This window comes from Pan paniscus, chromosome 6 (genome assembly GCF_029289425.2).
Source record: "Pan paniscus chromosome 6, NHGRI_mPanPan1-v2.0_pri, whole genome shotgun sequence".
Taxonomy (NCBI): Eukaryota; Metazoa; Chordata; class Mammalia; order Primates; family Hominidae; genus Pan; species Pan paniscus.
The window spans coordinates 5,706,925-5,723,349 of record NC_073255.2 but is presented as its reverse complement, the minus strand read 5'-3'; the positions used below and the strand labels follow the sequence as shown (position 1 = coordinate 5,723,349).

The 16,425-nt window shown below is 56.2% G+C and overlaps 1 protein-coding gene across 2 annotated transcripts in view; it reads right to left on the bottom strand.

The window, feature by feature from the left end:
- Positions 1-332: 332 nt before the first annotated feature.
- The window catches only part of DNAAF5 (dynein axonemal assembly factor 5), a 63,036-nt gene continuing 46,943 nt past the window's right edge, over positions 333-16,425 (bottom strand). Inside the window, exons 10-13 of one of the 2 annotated variants that reach the window (XM_008973113.4) lie at positions 14,234-14,384; positions 13,270-13,426; positions 7,852-8,043; positions 333-1,288 (exon numbers count right to left, since the gene is read on the bottom strand). In XM_008973113.4, coding sequence (XP_008971361.3) covers positions 1,152-1,288; positions 7,852-8,043; positions 13,270-13,426; positions 14,234-14,384 — 637 coding nt within the window. In that variant the 3' untranslated portion in view covers positions 333-1,151. The remainder of the gene's footprint in view (positions 1,289-7,851; positions 8,044-13,269; positions 13,427-14,233; positions 14,385-16,425) is intronic. The other variant, XM_063606162.1, reaches the window with a different exon arrangement.

The following is a 16,425-nucleotide window of genomic DNA, read 5'->3' as shown; positions in this document are numbered from 1 at the left end:
ACCCCCCAAGGCTGACCTCCCAAACCATGACACCCCTCCCAAGGCTGGCCTGCCCTCACCCTGATGATGCCCCCCAAGACTGACCTCCCCCAACCCTGACACCCCCCAAGGCTGGCCTGCCCTCACCCTGATGCCCCAGCCCCTCTCAAGGTGAGTCCTATGGGGCCCTCCTTACCAGGGGTGTTCCCCGAACGTGTTGGGAGCTCCTGCCCCCTGGTGTCCAGAGGGGGCACTACGACACCCCACAGAGGAACTCTGGAATTCTAGAGGCTGGGATCCCTGCCTGACATGTCGGTTAGTTACCAACTCACAAAGTCAGGCATACACAATCATTAAAACAAATATTTTTAATTAAATTTTCAAACATGAAAGTATAAACGTTAATATTTGTTGAAAAATATACACAGCATTTCCCCCGTGTGAACACAATGGCTTCCGGTAACACTACCCACTTACAATGAGATCTTTTAGGCACTTGGGTGTAGAATGTGCGAGAGGGAAATGCAACTTTACTTTCCTGCTACCTATAGGGGCAACCACAATTAGATCTCATGAAATATTGTTTTCAACACTGTTAGCATTACCGACTTAAAACATACGGTGACCGGACATATAACCTTTAAAGTCCCAGTATATTTAAAACAGGAGAAATCTGATAAGTTGTTAGGATTCCAAATTCCTTTTAGTCTGTTCACTGAGATATTAAATTTCAGTAAACAGAACCCAAAAAGAGATTTCATTTCTTTCTAATCACTTTGGCTTCTTTCTTTTTTGTTAAATAGGTAAAAACCTTCTTGGTGGGCACCTAAGCAGGATGCAGCCAATAGTTCATGAACCAGCTGCGCACGTGAGGCTTAAAATCTAAGATGCTGCTGATGTGGCTGCGGGGGGAGCGGCTGCGACTTACTTTTAATTTCAAATCAGCTGCAGATGTTTGGGAGCCCTCTCGATGAACAGAACAAATCACATAACACGCAGAATCCACTCAGAGGCTGTTATTCCAGGGAAAGAGCGGGCAGGTGTCCTGAGGAGTACATTCTTGCTGTCAAAGTCTCACTGCTGGCACAGAGGTGCCTTGTTTATGAGATTTAAAGGCTACAAACTCTGGCTCACGTGGGGACAAGGGTGTGCTGTGGCTCAAACCAGCGTGGTCACTGTGTAGCTGGCACGGCCTGCACATGCTGCAGGAGCTGCTCGCAGTAGGTGGCCGAGCGGTGCTTGTGGATGACGGCCTCCGTCTCCCTCACCAGGAGATCTGGGAACAGCCCGCTGCCCTCTTTGAGGACCTCTGTAAAACAGCAAAACACCTTGAACATGCCAGAAATAAACATGAAACCAATCTTACCTCTCGTGCAAATTGGCTTTGTTGTAAAGTTCAAGCATCTGTAAAAGCATCTGCAAATGACCTGACGCTGCTGGATGGGGACACAGTAGTCACAATGCGGATACGAGTGATCCGACTCACAATGTGGGGACGAATGACCTGACGCTGCTGGATGGGGACCCAGTAGTCACAATGTGGGTACGAGTGATCCGACTCACAATGTGGGGACGAATGACCTGACGCTGCTGGATGGGGACACAGTAGTCACAATGTGGATACGAGTGACCCGACTCACAATGTGGGGACGAATGACCTGACGCTGCTGGATGGGGACCCAGTAGTCACAATGTGGATACGAATGACCTGATCCTGCTGGATGGGTGTCCAGCGGTCATAATGTGGATACAAGTGACCTGATGCTGCTGGCCACGTGCACGGCAGTCCCAGTGTGGACACGAGCGACCTGATGCAGCAGATGGGTGCACGGTAGTCATAACGTGGATATAAGTAAGCTGACACTCTGGACGGGTGGACGGCAGTCAGAATGTGGATACGAATGACCTGAGTCACAACGTGGACAAGTGACCTGATGCTGCATGGTCACTATGTGAATATGAGGAACCTGATGCTGCTGGGTGGGTGCACGGCAGTCACAACGTGCATTCAAAGAACTGAAAATCGCCTCCTGGCAGTTGTGGGCAGACCATGAAATGATGTCCTGCAGAGTCTTCAGGTGGCATTTTTGGGCTTAGAAACAGGTTTCACAGGAGCAAATAGGCTCAGAAAAACAGGCGACTTTCTTATCCAATTTGCGGATGCCAATTCACCTGCCGCAGTGACTGCAAACCTCCCACGGGCCAGGCATCACCGACACAGCTGGAAATGAACCCATGCTTACGGAGGGTTCATCGGGAAGCAGTGGCCGATGATGAAAATCAGGAAGGCAAACGTGTCAGGGGCTCGTGGTGGTGTGTGTGATGGGGGCAGTGGGAGCTGCAGGGGTGGGGGCCAGAAAGGGTTGGGCGTGTCTAGCTGAGGCAGGAAGAGGATGGGGAGGTTGCTGCAGTGGCTGGGGAGTCTATCAGATTCTGCTGGGAGTTAAGAGGGGGTCCAGGAGGACCTCAAGGTCTCCGCCTTCAGTCTTGAGGACAGATGGCCACTGAGGGTGGGGGGACCCGGCAGGCAGTCAGGGAGAGGGGTAGCAGCCCAGGGTTCGGCACCAGGCAGCTGCACTCGTGTGTGGAGCTGAGGCCAGGAGAAGAGCTCTGAGGGAGCGGTGCAGACACAGCAGAGGAGCAGTGAGGGGCCCCCATGGGCGAGGGAAAGACCAGGAGACTGAGCATGGGCGTCCCGCAGCCAGAGGAGGGTGCGTGGCCGCCAGCTGTGCCTGGCGCTGCTCAGAGGTGCAGGCAGGTGGACGGCTGCGGATGCCTGCCATGGGCCCAGGGCCTCGAGGAGGAGTAAGGCGGGCTGCTTCCAGGGAGCCTGCTGCCAGGCGGATGTGCGGTGGGGGAGGTGGGGGCGGCGTCCAGGGCATCTGTGTTTTGTTTTTTTAAAGACAGGAGAAAGAATGGCCTGGACCGTGCAGTGGGGAAGGGAGATGCCCTGTGCAGTCCTGGGGAGGCGAGAGGGCCGGGGCTGCAGGCTGAGCTGGTGCACAGGGGCACTGGTCTCCTCGGCCTAGAGCAAGGTCCTGAGGACGAGTGAGGCTGAGGCTGAGAGTAGGAGAAGCTCAGAACTCGGGTTGATGGTGCGTAGTGCAGGACAGGAGAGCTGGGAGGGCGTAGGCAGGGCTGGGATTTGCCAGGGAGTGTGGGGAGCTGGGGGCGTTGCGTGGATCTGGCAGGACGGGCTGTCCCAGCGAGGCCTGCACGTGAGCTGCTGTCCTCCTTTTAAACAATTTCCAATTGGTCTCCAATTCGCAGCTTCTTTCCGTGACCTGGAGAGAGCACGGGCCCCGCTGTGGATCAATGGGCTCTGGGGCTCCCTCACTGGCTGACAATCTGATTCCACGACTCAAGGCAGGGGCTCCCGACATGGGCTCCAAGGCCCTCGGGGTCCCCAGGACCCTTCAGAGGGTCTGTGAGTCAAAGCCAGGTATGTGGTCGCACGCAGAGCATGCCCGGCCTGCCCGTCACTGTGCTCACACCTGCGCAGATGCGGGAGCAGCTGAGGCCCACGCCCCCTGCCACACTCACCCTCGAGCACACGGCTTCACCTGCCACACTCACCCTCACGCACACGGCTTCCACCTGCGAGTGGGCACCAGGTGCACCGCTTCACACGGAGGACCAGGGTCGTGCAGCAGAGCTGCTTTTCCCAGGAAGAATGGCGGACGGACGGGCAGTGCACCCACCCTGGCTGTGCGGACGCGGGATCTGGCAGAGCACGGTGTGAAAGTGAACGGCCCGAGTCCCTCGCTCCCAGAACAACCGACAGGGTTTGTGGCCGAGGATACAAGTCAAGCTCTCACATAAAAAATCACAATGAGCCAAAGCTTGGCCCTGCCACCACAAGCCGGACTCTTCTGAGCCTGGTGCCCACGCAGGAGAGTTTCTGACGTTGCGTAACAAGAGCAGCCACCCCAGGACGATCCGAGTTTCTGATGCCGCCGGAGGGGAGGCGGCCACGCCAGGAAGATCGAGTTTCTGACGCTGTGTGAGGGGACGCGGCCACGCCAGGAAGGTCCGAGTTTCTGATGTCGCCGGATGGGAGGTGGCCATGCCAGGAAGATCGAGTTTCTGACGCTGCGTGACGGGAGGCGGCCACACCGGGAAGATGCGAGTTTCTGACGCTGCGTGACGGGAGGCGGCCACACCGGGAAGATGCGAGTTTCTGACGCTGCGTGACGGGAGGCGGCCACACCGGGAAGATGCGAGTTTCTGACGCTGCGTGACGGGAGGCGGCCACACCGGGAAGATGCGAGTTTCTGACGCTGCGTGACGGGAGGCGGCCACACCGGGAAGATGCGAGTTTCTGACGCTGCGTGTGGGGACGCGGCCACACCGGGAAGATGCGAGTTTCTGACGCTGCGTGACGGGAGGCGGCCACACCGGGAAGATGCGAGTTTCTGACGCTGCGTGACGGGAGGCGGCCACGCCGGGAAGATCCGAGTTTCTGACGCTGCGTGACGGGAGGCGGCCACGCCGGGAAGATGCGAGTTTCTGACGCTGCGTGACGGGAGGCGGCCACGCCGGGAAGATCCGAGTTTCTGACGCTGCGTGACGGGAGGCGGCCACGCCGGGAAGATGCGAGTTCCTGACGCTGCGTGACGGGAGGCGGCCACGCCGGGAAGATGCGAGTTCCTGACGCTGCGTGTGGGGACGCGGCCACGCCGGGAAGATCCGAGTTTCTGACGCTGCGTGTGGGGAGGCGGCCACGCCGGGAAGATGCGAGTTCCTGACGCTGCGTGACGGGAGGCGGCCACGCCAGGAAGATCCGAGTTCCTGACGCTGCGTGACGGGAGGCGGCCACGCCGGGAAGATCCGAGTTCCTGACGCTGCGTGACGGGAGGCGGCCACGCCGGGAAGATCCGAGTTTCTGACGCTGCGTGACGGGAGGCGGCCACGCCGGGAAGATGCGAGTTTCTGACGCTGCGTGACGGGAGGCGGCCACGCCGGGAAGATGCGAGTTTCTGACGCTGCGTGACGGGAGGCGGCCACGCCGGGAAGATGCGAGTTTCTGACGCTGCGTGACGGGAGGCGGCCACGCCGGGAAGATGCGAGTTTCTGACGCTGCGTGACGGGAGGCGGCCACGCCGGGAAGATGCGAGTTTCTGACGCTGCGTGACGGGAGGCGGCCACGCCGGGAAGATGCGAGTTTCTGACGCTGCGTGACGGGAGGCGGCCACGCCGGGAAGATGCGAGTTTCTGACGCTGCGTGACGGGAGGCGGCCTCCCCGGGAAGATGCGAGTTTCTGACGCTGCGTGACGGGAGGCGGCCACGCCGGGAAGATGCGAGTTTCTGACGCTGCGTGTGGGGACGCGGCCACGCCGGGAAGATCCGAGTTCCTGACGCTGCGTGACGGGAGGCGGCCACGCCAGGAAGATCCGAGTTTCTGACGCTGCGTGACGGGAGGCGGCCACGCCAGGAAGATGCGAGTTCCTGACGCTGCGTGACGGGAGGCGGCCACGCCAGGAAGATGCGAGTTTCTGACGCTGCGTGACGGGACGCGGCCACGCCGGGAAGATCCGAGTTTCTGACGCTGCGTGACGGGAGGCGGCCACACCAGGAAGATCCGAGTTTCTGACGCTGCGTGACGGGAGGCGGCCACGCCGGGAAGATGCGAGTTCCTGACGCTGCGTGACGGGAGGCGGCCACGCCAGGAAGATGCGAGTTTCTGACGCTGCGTGTGAGGAGGCGGCCACGCCGGGAAGATGCGAGTTCCTGACGCTGCGTGACGGGAGGCGGCCACACCAGGAAGATCCGAGTTTCTGACGCTGCGTGTGGGGACGCGGCCACGCCAGGAAGATGCGAGTTCCTGACGCTGCGTGTGGGGACGCGGCCACGCCAGGAAGATCCGAGTTTCTGACGCTGCGTGTGGGGACGCGGCCACACCAGGAAGATCCGACATCGCATAACCGGATGTAGCCACGCCGGGAAACCGGACGCAGCTGCGCGGGGAAAGTCTAAGTATTTTCCAAAGGAGGCAAAAGGCAAAGTCAGCACATCCAGGCCCAAAGCTTCCACACAGCAAAGGGAAGAATGAGCAGAGTACAGCCGCAGGGACAGCCCGCGGGTGCGGGATGGGAGACTATCTTAGAACCGCCGCCTGACAAGGATTAATCACTGGAATATATGAGGAGCTCAGGCTCCATAGCAGACAATCTAATAATCCAATTAAAAATGGGTAAAAGACCTGAACAGACAGCTCTCAAGAGACAGCACGGAAATGACAAACAGGCGTCTGAAAAGGTGCCCACCACCGCCGCTCCTCAGAGAAACGCACATAGAAACAAGTGAGACGTCCTCTGACCCCAGTTAAAATGGCTGCAGAAACAAGTCCCGGCGCGGATGTGGAGACAAGGGAACCTCACGCTGCTGGTGGGAATGTAAATGAGCCCCGCTCGGAGAACAGTCTGGAGGTCCCTCCAAAACTGAAAATAGAGCCCCATACAGCCCGGCAATCCCACTTCTGGGCAAATACCCAAAAGAGAGGAATTCAGCTACGGGGGAGAGCTGCACGCGCACGCCGAATGCCCCACTGTTCCGACAGCCAAGGTGTGGAAGCAACCGGGGTGTCCACGGACAGATGAACGGAGAAGGAAAACGTGGCGCGCACGCAGTGGAATATTACCCGGCCACAAAAGAAATGAGATCCAGTCATTGGATCAACATGGAGGGAAGTGGAGGTCGCTATGTTAACTGAACTAAGTCAGGCACAGAAGGGCAAATTCCGCACATTCTCATTTGTGGGAACTAAAACTAAACATAATTCAACTCATGGAGATAGAGCAGAAGGATGGCTCCCAGAGGCTCGGAAGAGGAATGGGGCCGGGGGAAGAGGTGGGGATGGTTAATGAGTACAAAAACAGAATGAATAAGATTTAGTATTTGATAGCACAACAGGGTGACTATGGTCAACAATAATTTATCACACATTTAAACATAACGAAAAGTATCACTGAATTATTTGTAACACAAAGAAAGGGTAAGTGTTTGAAGTGACGGGGACCCCATTTCCCCAATGTGATTTACACACACTGCATGCCTGTATCACAGCATCACACATGCCTTATATACACCTACTGTGTACCCACAAAAATTAAAAATACAAATTTTATTTAAAAAAAGAGCAAAGTCATTATATTAACCAACAACCAAAAAAAAAAAAAAAAAAAAAGAAAAAAAAAAAAAGCAAATCATTACATTCCAAGTGTGAGATGGACCAGGGGATTTTAATGCACTGAGCGTGGAAGGCTCTGTGGTGTGTGGCCTCAGGCCCTGTGCTGTGAGTGACCTTCAAGGGACGGCCTGTGTCGCTGTTGGCGTGGTATTGAAGAAGTCCCACGCCTATCTGAAAAGGCTACTAAAATACTCTTCTTTTGTCCAACTACACCTGAAGCCACAGGCGAGGCCAGATTATTTTCCACATATTTCAGCCAGAGCCATACACATCATGACTGACTGTATGGAAGATGTGAAAGTCCAGTGTCTTCCATCAAGCTACACATTTAAGACATTTGCAAAAATTGTTCTTGCAGATGATTTTGTTTTGTAAAGTATTTTTCAAAAACACAAGTCATCTGTGTCAATATATACTGGGCTTACTATTGTTATTTTAAACAACTAACAAGTATTCTAGAATACTCTCAATTTTGATTTCTGTTAGAGGAAATGTCAGCAGCTATCACCACAAAGACAGCCGCTCTCAGGGCTTGCCAAGAACTCAAGAGTGTGCCAGGCTGGAGCTGAGGCCCCTCCTGTGCCCCAGGGCCCTGTGGCCGGTCACACGGCTCAGCTACAGATGCCCGTGGCAGGCGCTGAAAGCAGGCATCGGAATGAAGGCCAAGCCGTCGGAGTCTCACCTAAAATTGCATCCTGGATAGCCCTCTCTGGATCGTCAAGGTGAACCAGCAACTCTCGGTACAGGTACTGGACACTGCTCTGATAGTGGGATTTTGCGTTGGCACCCTTGACACACTGCAGCCAGGTGACCAAGGTGGAGGCGGCTGCCATCCTCACATCATTGGAAACGTCATCTAGGCGTTTTAAGAGTTCTGGAAGGAGGGAGCGAGACAGGTGTGTGAGTCTAGAGCAGACATTTCACGTCTAAACGTCCACAAAGGCATTTAGTTCACACTCCCATGGGACACGTGCCCTGGGGTCCTAGGAAACCCACACCTCACGGGAGACTCCGTGCATCTCGAGCCACGTGCAAGGTGCTCCTGGCGACCTGGGACCCCTGAACCCCAGCCAACAGAGTGGAGGCGGCCCAGGCCCTGCTGCGGCCCCTGTAATAACCTGTCCTGCAGGCGCAGAGCCTCCCTGTAGCTGTAGCTGTGTGCTCACCTGGTCCTCCACCTCCTCGCAGCTGTGTGCTCACCTGGCCCTCCACCTCCTGCTCCCAGATGCTCAGATCCCCGAGCTGGCCACCCTGCCCAGCTCTGACCCTGCCCTCCCACCAGAGCTGAGGACTCAGTGACAGAAAACCCCCTACTGTGGTCAGTTTTGTGCTGCTGAAAACAGAAGGATGATCCTTCCCGATGGGTAGAAACTTATGAGGTTAATGGACATTTTTATCAAATTTATGCTTTTTTTACATCATCTTAAAAAAACTTTGGCACTCCCTTCTGTGCAGCATCCGGAAATTCGCAGATGACTGAGTCGCAAAACCACCCGGAGGCCCATCTTCCCGACGCTGGGAGGGGCAGCTGCCCATGCCTGGCATGAGGCCCATCTTCCCGACGCTGGGAGGGGCGGCTGCCCGCGCCTGGCACCAGGCCCATCTTCCCGCTGCAGACGCGAGGGTGGGCTGGGTCTCTGCTGCTTTTGCAATGTGGAGGGCATGATCCACCCTCAGCAAGAGGATCCTATGTAACGAAAGGCATGAAAAACATCCAAAGTTCAGGCCATCCTACCAAGCCAGGCTTTGAGACAAGTGGGACCCAGTGGGTTAATTCCTGGCAGATGTCCAGGCACTTCCCTGAGGGTTCTGGGCCCTGAGGGTGCTGGGCCTTCCAGCCACCAAACACAGGCACCAAGGAGGAAGCCACGGAGCACATCCAGGCATTATGGTGCCAAACCCTGAAGCAGCCCTGCACGGCAGGTGCCCTCGCTGCACAGCGGGAGCCCTCGCTGCATGGGGGGTGCTTTTGCTGCATGCGGGGTATGCTCACTGCATGGCAGGTACCCTTGCTGCATGGCAGGTGCTTTCGCTGCATGGGGGGTATGCTTGCTGCACGGCGGGAGCCCTCGCTGCACGGGGGATATGCTCACTGCATGGCGGGAGCCCTCGCTGCACGGGGGGGTATGCTCACTGCATGGCAGGTGCCCTCACTGCACGGGGGGTATGCTCACTGCACGGCGGGAGCCCTCGCTGCACGGGGGGTATGCTCACTGCATGGCGGGAGCCCTCGCTGCACGGGGGGTATGCTCACTGCACGGCAGGTGCCCTCACTGCACAGCGGGTATGCTCACTGCACAGCGGGAGCCCTCGCTGCATGGGGGGTGCTTTTGCTGCATGCGGGGTATGCTCACTGCACGGCAGGTACCCTTGCTGCATGGCAGGTGCTTTCGCTGCATGGGGGGTATGCTTGCTGCACGGTGGGAGCCCTCGCTGCACGGGGGGTATGCTCACTGCATGGCAGGTGCCCTCACTGCACGGGGGGTATGCTCACTGCACGGCGGGAGCCCTCGCTGCATGGGGGGTATGCTCACTGCATGGCGGGAGCCCTCGCTGCACAGTGGGTGCCCTCGCTGCACGTGTCTCAGGAGGAAGGACGGAGTCAGATGCTCAACTCACCCAAGCTTGTCCCGCTAGCAAACATCTATGGGCCCGGACAGGATCCTCCGAGGCCTCCCGCTGGCGCGGTCGACTATGGAAGTGCACAGAGTGGCATTGGCTATTGTGTTTTTACGATGGTCACTCCCTGGATGGCCTGCAGGTCCACTTTTGTACCAGTTTAGGGTTCCTTTCATGCACGACTAAGCCAGGGAGAATCGGCTCATGCTGGCCTGTCTGCTGTTCATGTTTGTGTCTGTCTGTCCTGGGAGGCCTGGGTGTCTGTGTTCCCAACTCAGGACATCCTTCCTTCCCCACCAAGGAGGCCACGATTCATCCAACACTTCACCCTGGAAAGCCCCGAGCTGGCACTAATAGGCAAGGGGCCTCTCAAGGAACCTTTTGTAGTGAAAATAAACAGGGGGCCGTGGCCCAGATGCCCAAATGCGCTCAGATGCCCAAACGCGTGCAGCCTTTCCGCCAGCTCCTGTTTTAAAAAGTGAGTGAATTCCCAACAATCGCATGGACTGAACTTGTTCCAGAGTCAGTGGGAACAGGATGTTTGTTACTAAAGAATAAAAACAGAAAAGCAAGGGTGAGAGAATGAGTGACAAAGGCCCCCGGACCTCAGAGTTCAGCAGGCGGCGGTTTTTCTGCCCAGCGCCGTGTGTACTGTGAATCTGAAAATTCATGTCTGTCTCCAGTTCTGGAAGATTCTGAGGCACCATCTCTCCTCCATTCTCTTCTCCTGGGATTCAGAAAAGCCCGGGAGCCTCTCAGCCCACTCGGCACCTCTCTCCATCCCGTGTCCTCTGCCCGCTCCAGGCCCCGCGTCCCTCCCCGTCCTGTGTCCTTCGCCCACTCCAGGCCTTGCGCCCCTCTCTGTCTCATGATCTTGGGGAATTCCACATTCCTGGCTTTCACGTCACTAACTTTGTTTTCAGCCACATTCAGTCTAGAGTTGACCCAATGCACAGAGTGTGAAGTTCCGATGACTCCATTCGTTTCCGGGAATTAGCAAGAACCATCTTTTAAAAACTGCTAAACATTTCTGGCATAAATACACAAAATATAGATAATCACATAAAGTAGAGTTAATCAGGAACGCCTGAGTGGCCGCTTCCCGCCCACCCCATCCCCTTCCTCCCTCGCTGGGTAACTCCTTTCCTCAAAGTAGCGCCAGCACACCATTCCATGTCACTCCGGACTTCCCAGTGATCGCTTCCGTTTCCATCTGTTCTTTATTCCTACTTGTCTTCTTGTTTCTCAACTTGTTTTTTAGTGGATGTTGTTCTTTTAGCTTTTTGAGGATCTTAAACACGCCTCAATAAAGGTAATTTTGAGGTGGTTCTATTATCGGCACTTCCTTCCCGGGCTGGGTGCGAGGCCGCCCTTAGCGCCGGGTCTCCGGTGTTCTGAGGCAGCAGTCCCCAACCTTTTTGGCACCAGGGGCTGGTTTCATGGAAGACAATTTTCCATGGACCAGGGGGTGAGATGGTTTCAGGATGAGTCACGTGCGTTACATTTATTGTACACGTTATTTCTATGACTACATCGTAACATATAATGAGATAATTCTACAACTCATCATCCTGTAGAATCAGTGGGGGCCTGAGCTTGTTTTCCTGCAACTAGACGGTCCCATGTGGGGACGATGGGAGACAGTGACGGATCATCAGGCATTAGTTTCATAAGGAGCGTCAGCCTGGATCCCTCGCGTGCACAGTTCACAATAGGATTTGTGCTCCTATGAGAATCTAATGCCGTTGCCGATCTGACAGGAGGCAGAGCTCAGGTGGTAATGCGAAAGATGGGGAGCAGCCGTAAACACAGACGAAGCTTCGCTCGCCCACCTCTCACCTCCTGCTGTGCGGTCTGGTTCCTAACAGGACCTGGACAGGTACTGGCCCGTGGCCTGGGTGGCGGGGGCCCTGTCCTGAGGGGTTTGTGTGCAGGCTGCCCTGAGTGAGGGGCTCTCTGAATTCATGGCTCTGTTCAGTGCTGCTGCTTTTCGGGGGCTTCAAGCCGACCACCCCATTCCCCTCCCCAGTGCTTGCTCTCACCTGGGGTTGGTCTGGGGTTTGGGCTCCAGGAGGCGGCGACACTGAGGCTGTGCCCCTGGTCCTGCTACAGGGTGGCCCGCCCCGTCTCCCCACAGGCAGCTCCAGCCGCCCCACCCTGAGGGCCCCCCTCCCGGCCGCGTGGAAGCTTGAGCCTTGTCACCCCCACCCAGTGCTGGTTTGGAGACCTCTGCCTTGCTTCTTGCTGTGCCATTTAATTTGTGGTATTTCATCTGTCATTGCTGTTTGTTCTCATAGCACGAACTTGAACAGAAGTCAAAGACGAGCATTTTCTATTTTTTTTTTTTTTTTTGAGATGGATTCTGGCTCTGTCACCCAGGCTGGAGTGCAATGGTGCGATCTTGGCTCACTGCAACCTCCACCTCCTGAGTTGAAGCGATTCTCTTGCCTCAGCCTCCTGAATAGCTGGAACTACAGGCGCGCACCACCATGTCCAGCTAATTTTTTTTATTTTTAGTAGAGACAGGGTCACCATTTTGGCCAGGATGGTTTCAATCTCTTGACTTTGTGACCCACCTGCCTCAGCCTCCCAAAGTGCTGGGATTACAGGCGTGAGCCACCGTGCCCGGCCACGTTTTCTGCTTTTTTTCTATAAAACAAGCCACCATCAAACTTAAATACAGTCGTCCCTTGGTATCTGTGGGGTTTGGTTCCAGGAATCCCCCCCTCTAGGATACCAAAATCCTCAAATGCTCAAGTCTCTGATAAAAAAAGGCATAGTATTTGCACATGACCCACACACACCTTCCGGCACACCTTAAACTGTCTCTAGATTACGTTTAACGCTAAATATAACGTCCACACGACGCTTCCTTCATGCGGGTTCAACGTTGTTTTAAGGCCGAATGCGACATGTACACGATGCTTTCTTCATGGGGGTTCAGCGTTGTACTTGGTGCTCAACAAATTCAAGCTTTGCTTTTTGGAACTGTGGAATTCTGCCCCCCAATACATACATATTTATATATGCAAATGTAAGTACAAATTTATATTTGTAGGTATAAATGCACAAACATGTATATATGTAGCCATACACACACACACACACACACACACACACACACACACACACTCCTACTTTTAAAGACAAGGTTTTGGTCTGTTGCCCAGGCTGGGCTCAAGCGATCCTCCTGCCTCAGCTTCCTGAGTAGCTGGGACTACAGGTGTGTGCCACCAGCCCTGGCTAATTTTTAAATTTTTTGTTGAGATCGGGGTATGGCTATGTTGCCCAGGCTGGTCTCAAATTCCTGGGCTCAAGCAACCCTCCTGCCTGAAGTGCTGGAATTAAAGGTGTGAATCACCACACCCAGCCCGAGATAGTTTTGATCTGAGGTTGGGTGACTCCATGGATGCAAACGGAACCCAGGGACACGAAGGGCTGACTGCATATACACAGGCTGTGAACAACAGAAATGTCCTACCAGGATAAATCTTGATGAGTTTCTCTGGATCCGTCATGCCGCCCGAGGTTTTTAAGAACGTGTTGATAATACGGCACGAGATCAGTCGCGTCATCTTCGAATCCTCCTCCAGGGTGGTCAGGACCTGGGGCATCAGTGTTTCCTGCACGTCCCGTATCTGCAATCAGCAAACACATACGACGTGACTCACATCTGTCCTGGGGTGGGGTGGGGGTGCTCACCATCTGTGCACTCCTGCCTGGAAGGACTTAGGGGGCTTGAAAGCTTTACCTAAAAAGTAGCCTTGAATCTTCATTGTAAAATTTAGATTTTGAGCAATTTTTAACTTGCTTACTTGATTTTTAGAAAATACGCACACTGTTCACAACTCCTAGGTGAGGCACTAACCCTAAACCAGGGTAATGGCTCGCCTGGGCCCCACTGACGTGGGGCTTTCAGCTGGAGCACCGACCGCACCACCCTGCGTGCACCAGGAGGTGGCGCTGATGCTGCACGGGCGCCCGGGGCAGCGCCTTCCCGCCGGGCGGCGACCAGGACGCGGGCGGGCATCAGTGTCTGTTTTCTGACACCTGGTACCAGCCGGAGGTGTTCATAGAAACGATGCGGAAAGCCCAGGCCTGTCCTCTGGCCTGGATCCTGGGATTCGACTCCTGGTCTTGCAGCCAGCATTGGGCCGGAAACCGAGAAACCGCACGCTCATGAGCGGCTGCAAAACCCGCAGCACGACCGGGCTGGCTGGGCCCGCGGCCTGGCTCCCGCTCTCCCGCCTGCTGTCTGAACCGCAGCCCGGCCGCCGGCTCCTGCCCTTCTGCCGCCAGTGTGGGGAGAGCCTCTTGGGCTACGGGCCCCAGGTGGAGCTGCAGCTGCTGCCTGCCCAAGTTCCTGCTGCGGGAGCTCTGCCGGGCGCCAGGAAGCCTGTGCAGTCCCCGGCCGGTGTCCACCGAGCACGCAGGGAGCCCCGTACCTGCTCTGCCGACAGGACCTCGCTGCTGGTGAGCGCCCAGAGGCAGGACACGGCAGCCGTGCGGATGGCCGCGGCTGTCCTCCCTGCATGCCACTGCAGATTGGGGGCCAGGATGTCCTTTGTCACCGTCTCGAGGTAGCTGGGAAACTGCCTGGAACCGGAACGGAGAGGGTGGATGAGGAGACTGGACAGGCGCTCGGAAGGAACGATTCAGACTGGGGATGAATGGGGCTGAGGGGGAGCCAAACAGGAAAACGAACTCGACCCCAAAACACGAGGCCCCTCCTCCTCTCAGGAGCTGCTTCTCAGTGCGAATTGGGAGGTTCCTCCAGGCCCAACCCTACCGGGGAGACAGGGGTGCCTGTGCCGCTGGCCTCTCCTGCGGCCCGCGTAGGTCCTGTTCTCCAGAGGCGAGCCAGAGGCCCTGGGCCGAGGGTGCACTTTCAGCCTCTCGCCGCTCCTAGCTTCGAAAGGAGGCCTGAGTGACGCCTGGGCTAGGGCAGGTGCGGTGGTGTCGGCAGCACCCAGTGAGCCCCCTTCCCATCTGCATCCCTCCCCGAGAAAAACGCCAAGTCTCTCCAGCCACAGAACCCTCCGTCCAGCAAGGACAGTCGCTGCGGCTTCACAGAGGCGGGATGGGAGGGCCACAGGCGCGGTCTGGGGACCCAAGGGCCACAGCTCAGAGAGACGGGCAGTTCCCACCCTGTCGGCGACTTCGTTCTGATGGTGACCAGTCAGGTCAAAGTGCCACCAAGACAAACTCAAAGCAAAATGACACACTCATTAGTGACATCCCAACACCACGGTATGTTTCAAAGGTGGCTCTGGTCTCCAAGACCAGCTCCACAGCCCGCGGCCCTCCAGCGTCCGTGAAGCCTGCACAGCGTCCCTTCCTTTTCTGGAGGTGCCACCGGCTTGCTCCCGGCAGGGTCCATGTTGGGACCAGCCAGGTAGATGAGCAGATGTGGAAAGTGACGTTGGTGTGGTGTGATTTACAGGCGTTCCGCGAGGTTTCCGGCGTGGGTTCGTTTTTAAGCAGAGCTGCCATTTTCGGCACGGTGACTTGCAAGAGGGCTCTCTGGAATGAACGAACCCAGCGCCTGCTCCATGGTGACCACATGAAATGGCCTGGAAGTCCTGGCCTTCAGGGTGCGGGGTCCAAGTGTGGGCCAGGTGTGCCACACGGGCACCACCTAGGAGTGCTTAGGTTTTAAAAAAAATTTTTTTTTTTTTTTTTTAATTTTGGGGTGAAGGATACTCAGCCTGTGTCTGACAGAAGCTCCATCAGAACTTCTGGGCGTTGATCAGAACCACCATCGAACCACTGAACGAGGCACGTTCCTTTTTTTTGAGACAAAGTCTCGCTCTTGCTGCCCAGGCTGGAGTGAAATGGCGCAATCTCCACTCACTACAACCTCTGCCTCCCAAGTTCAAGTGATTCTCCTGCCTCAGCCTCCTGAGTAGCTGGGATCACAGGCACTTGCCACCATGCACTGGGGCCGGGTACAGCCAGGCCTGCAGGGCTCCAAGATGCTACAGTCCACGGGCACCAGGGCTGGGTAGAGCTGGGCACAGCCAGGCCTGCAGGACTCCAAGACACTACAGTCCACGGGCACCAGGGCTGGGTAGAGCTGGGCACAGCCAGGCCTGCAGGACCCCAAGATGCTACAGTCCACGGGCACCAGGGCCGGGCACAGCTGGGCACAGCCAGACCCATAGGACCCGAAGACGCTGCGGAGCCGGGGAGCGAGGGGCCCAGCGGCTGGTGCTCCGGGTTCCCTGCCCGAGCACATTCCTATTCACAGAGGGACTCGAGGTCCACTGTGGGGCTCGACTTCCAGAAACGGTGCAGCCTCAAAGCCAGGAGCCTCTTGCCCTGAACTCGCAGCCACTTATCTGGAGCTTCTGTCAGATGCAGGCTGAGCATCCTTCACTCCAGAATGCAAAGTGCTCCAGGGTCTGACCATATCTGAGCACTGACATGATGCTCAAATGAAATACTCACTGGAGCATTTTGGATTTCTGAAGTTCGGATTAGGGATGCTCTACAATGCAATTACTACAGAATTTTAAGAAAACCTAAACACAACTAGTCCCGAGTGTCCCAGGTAAGACACAGAAAGCCTGTGGGAGGCAGCCCTGAGAACCTCTCATGATTCATGGTGTCCAAGGTGGAGACACCATGGCAGACG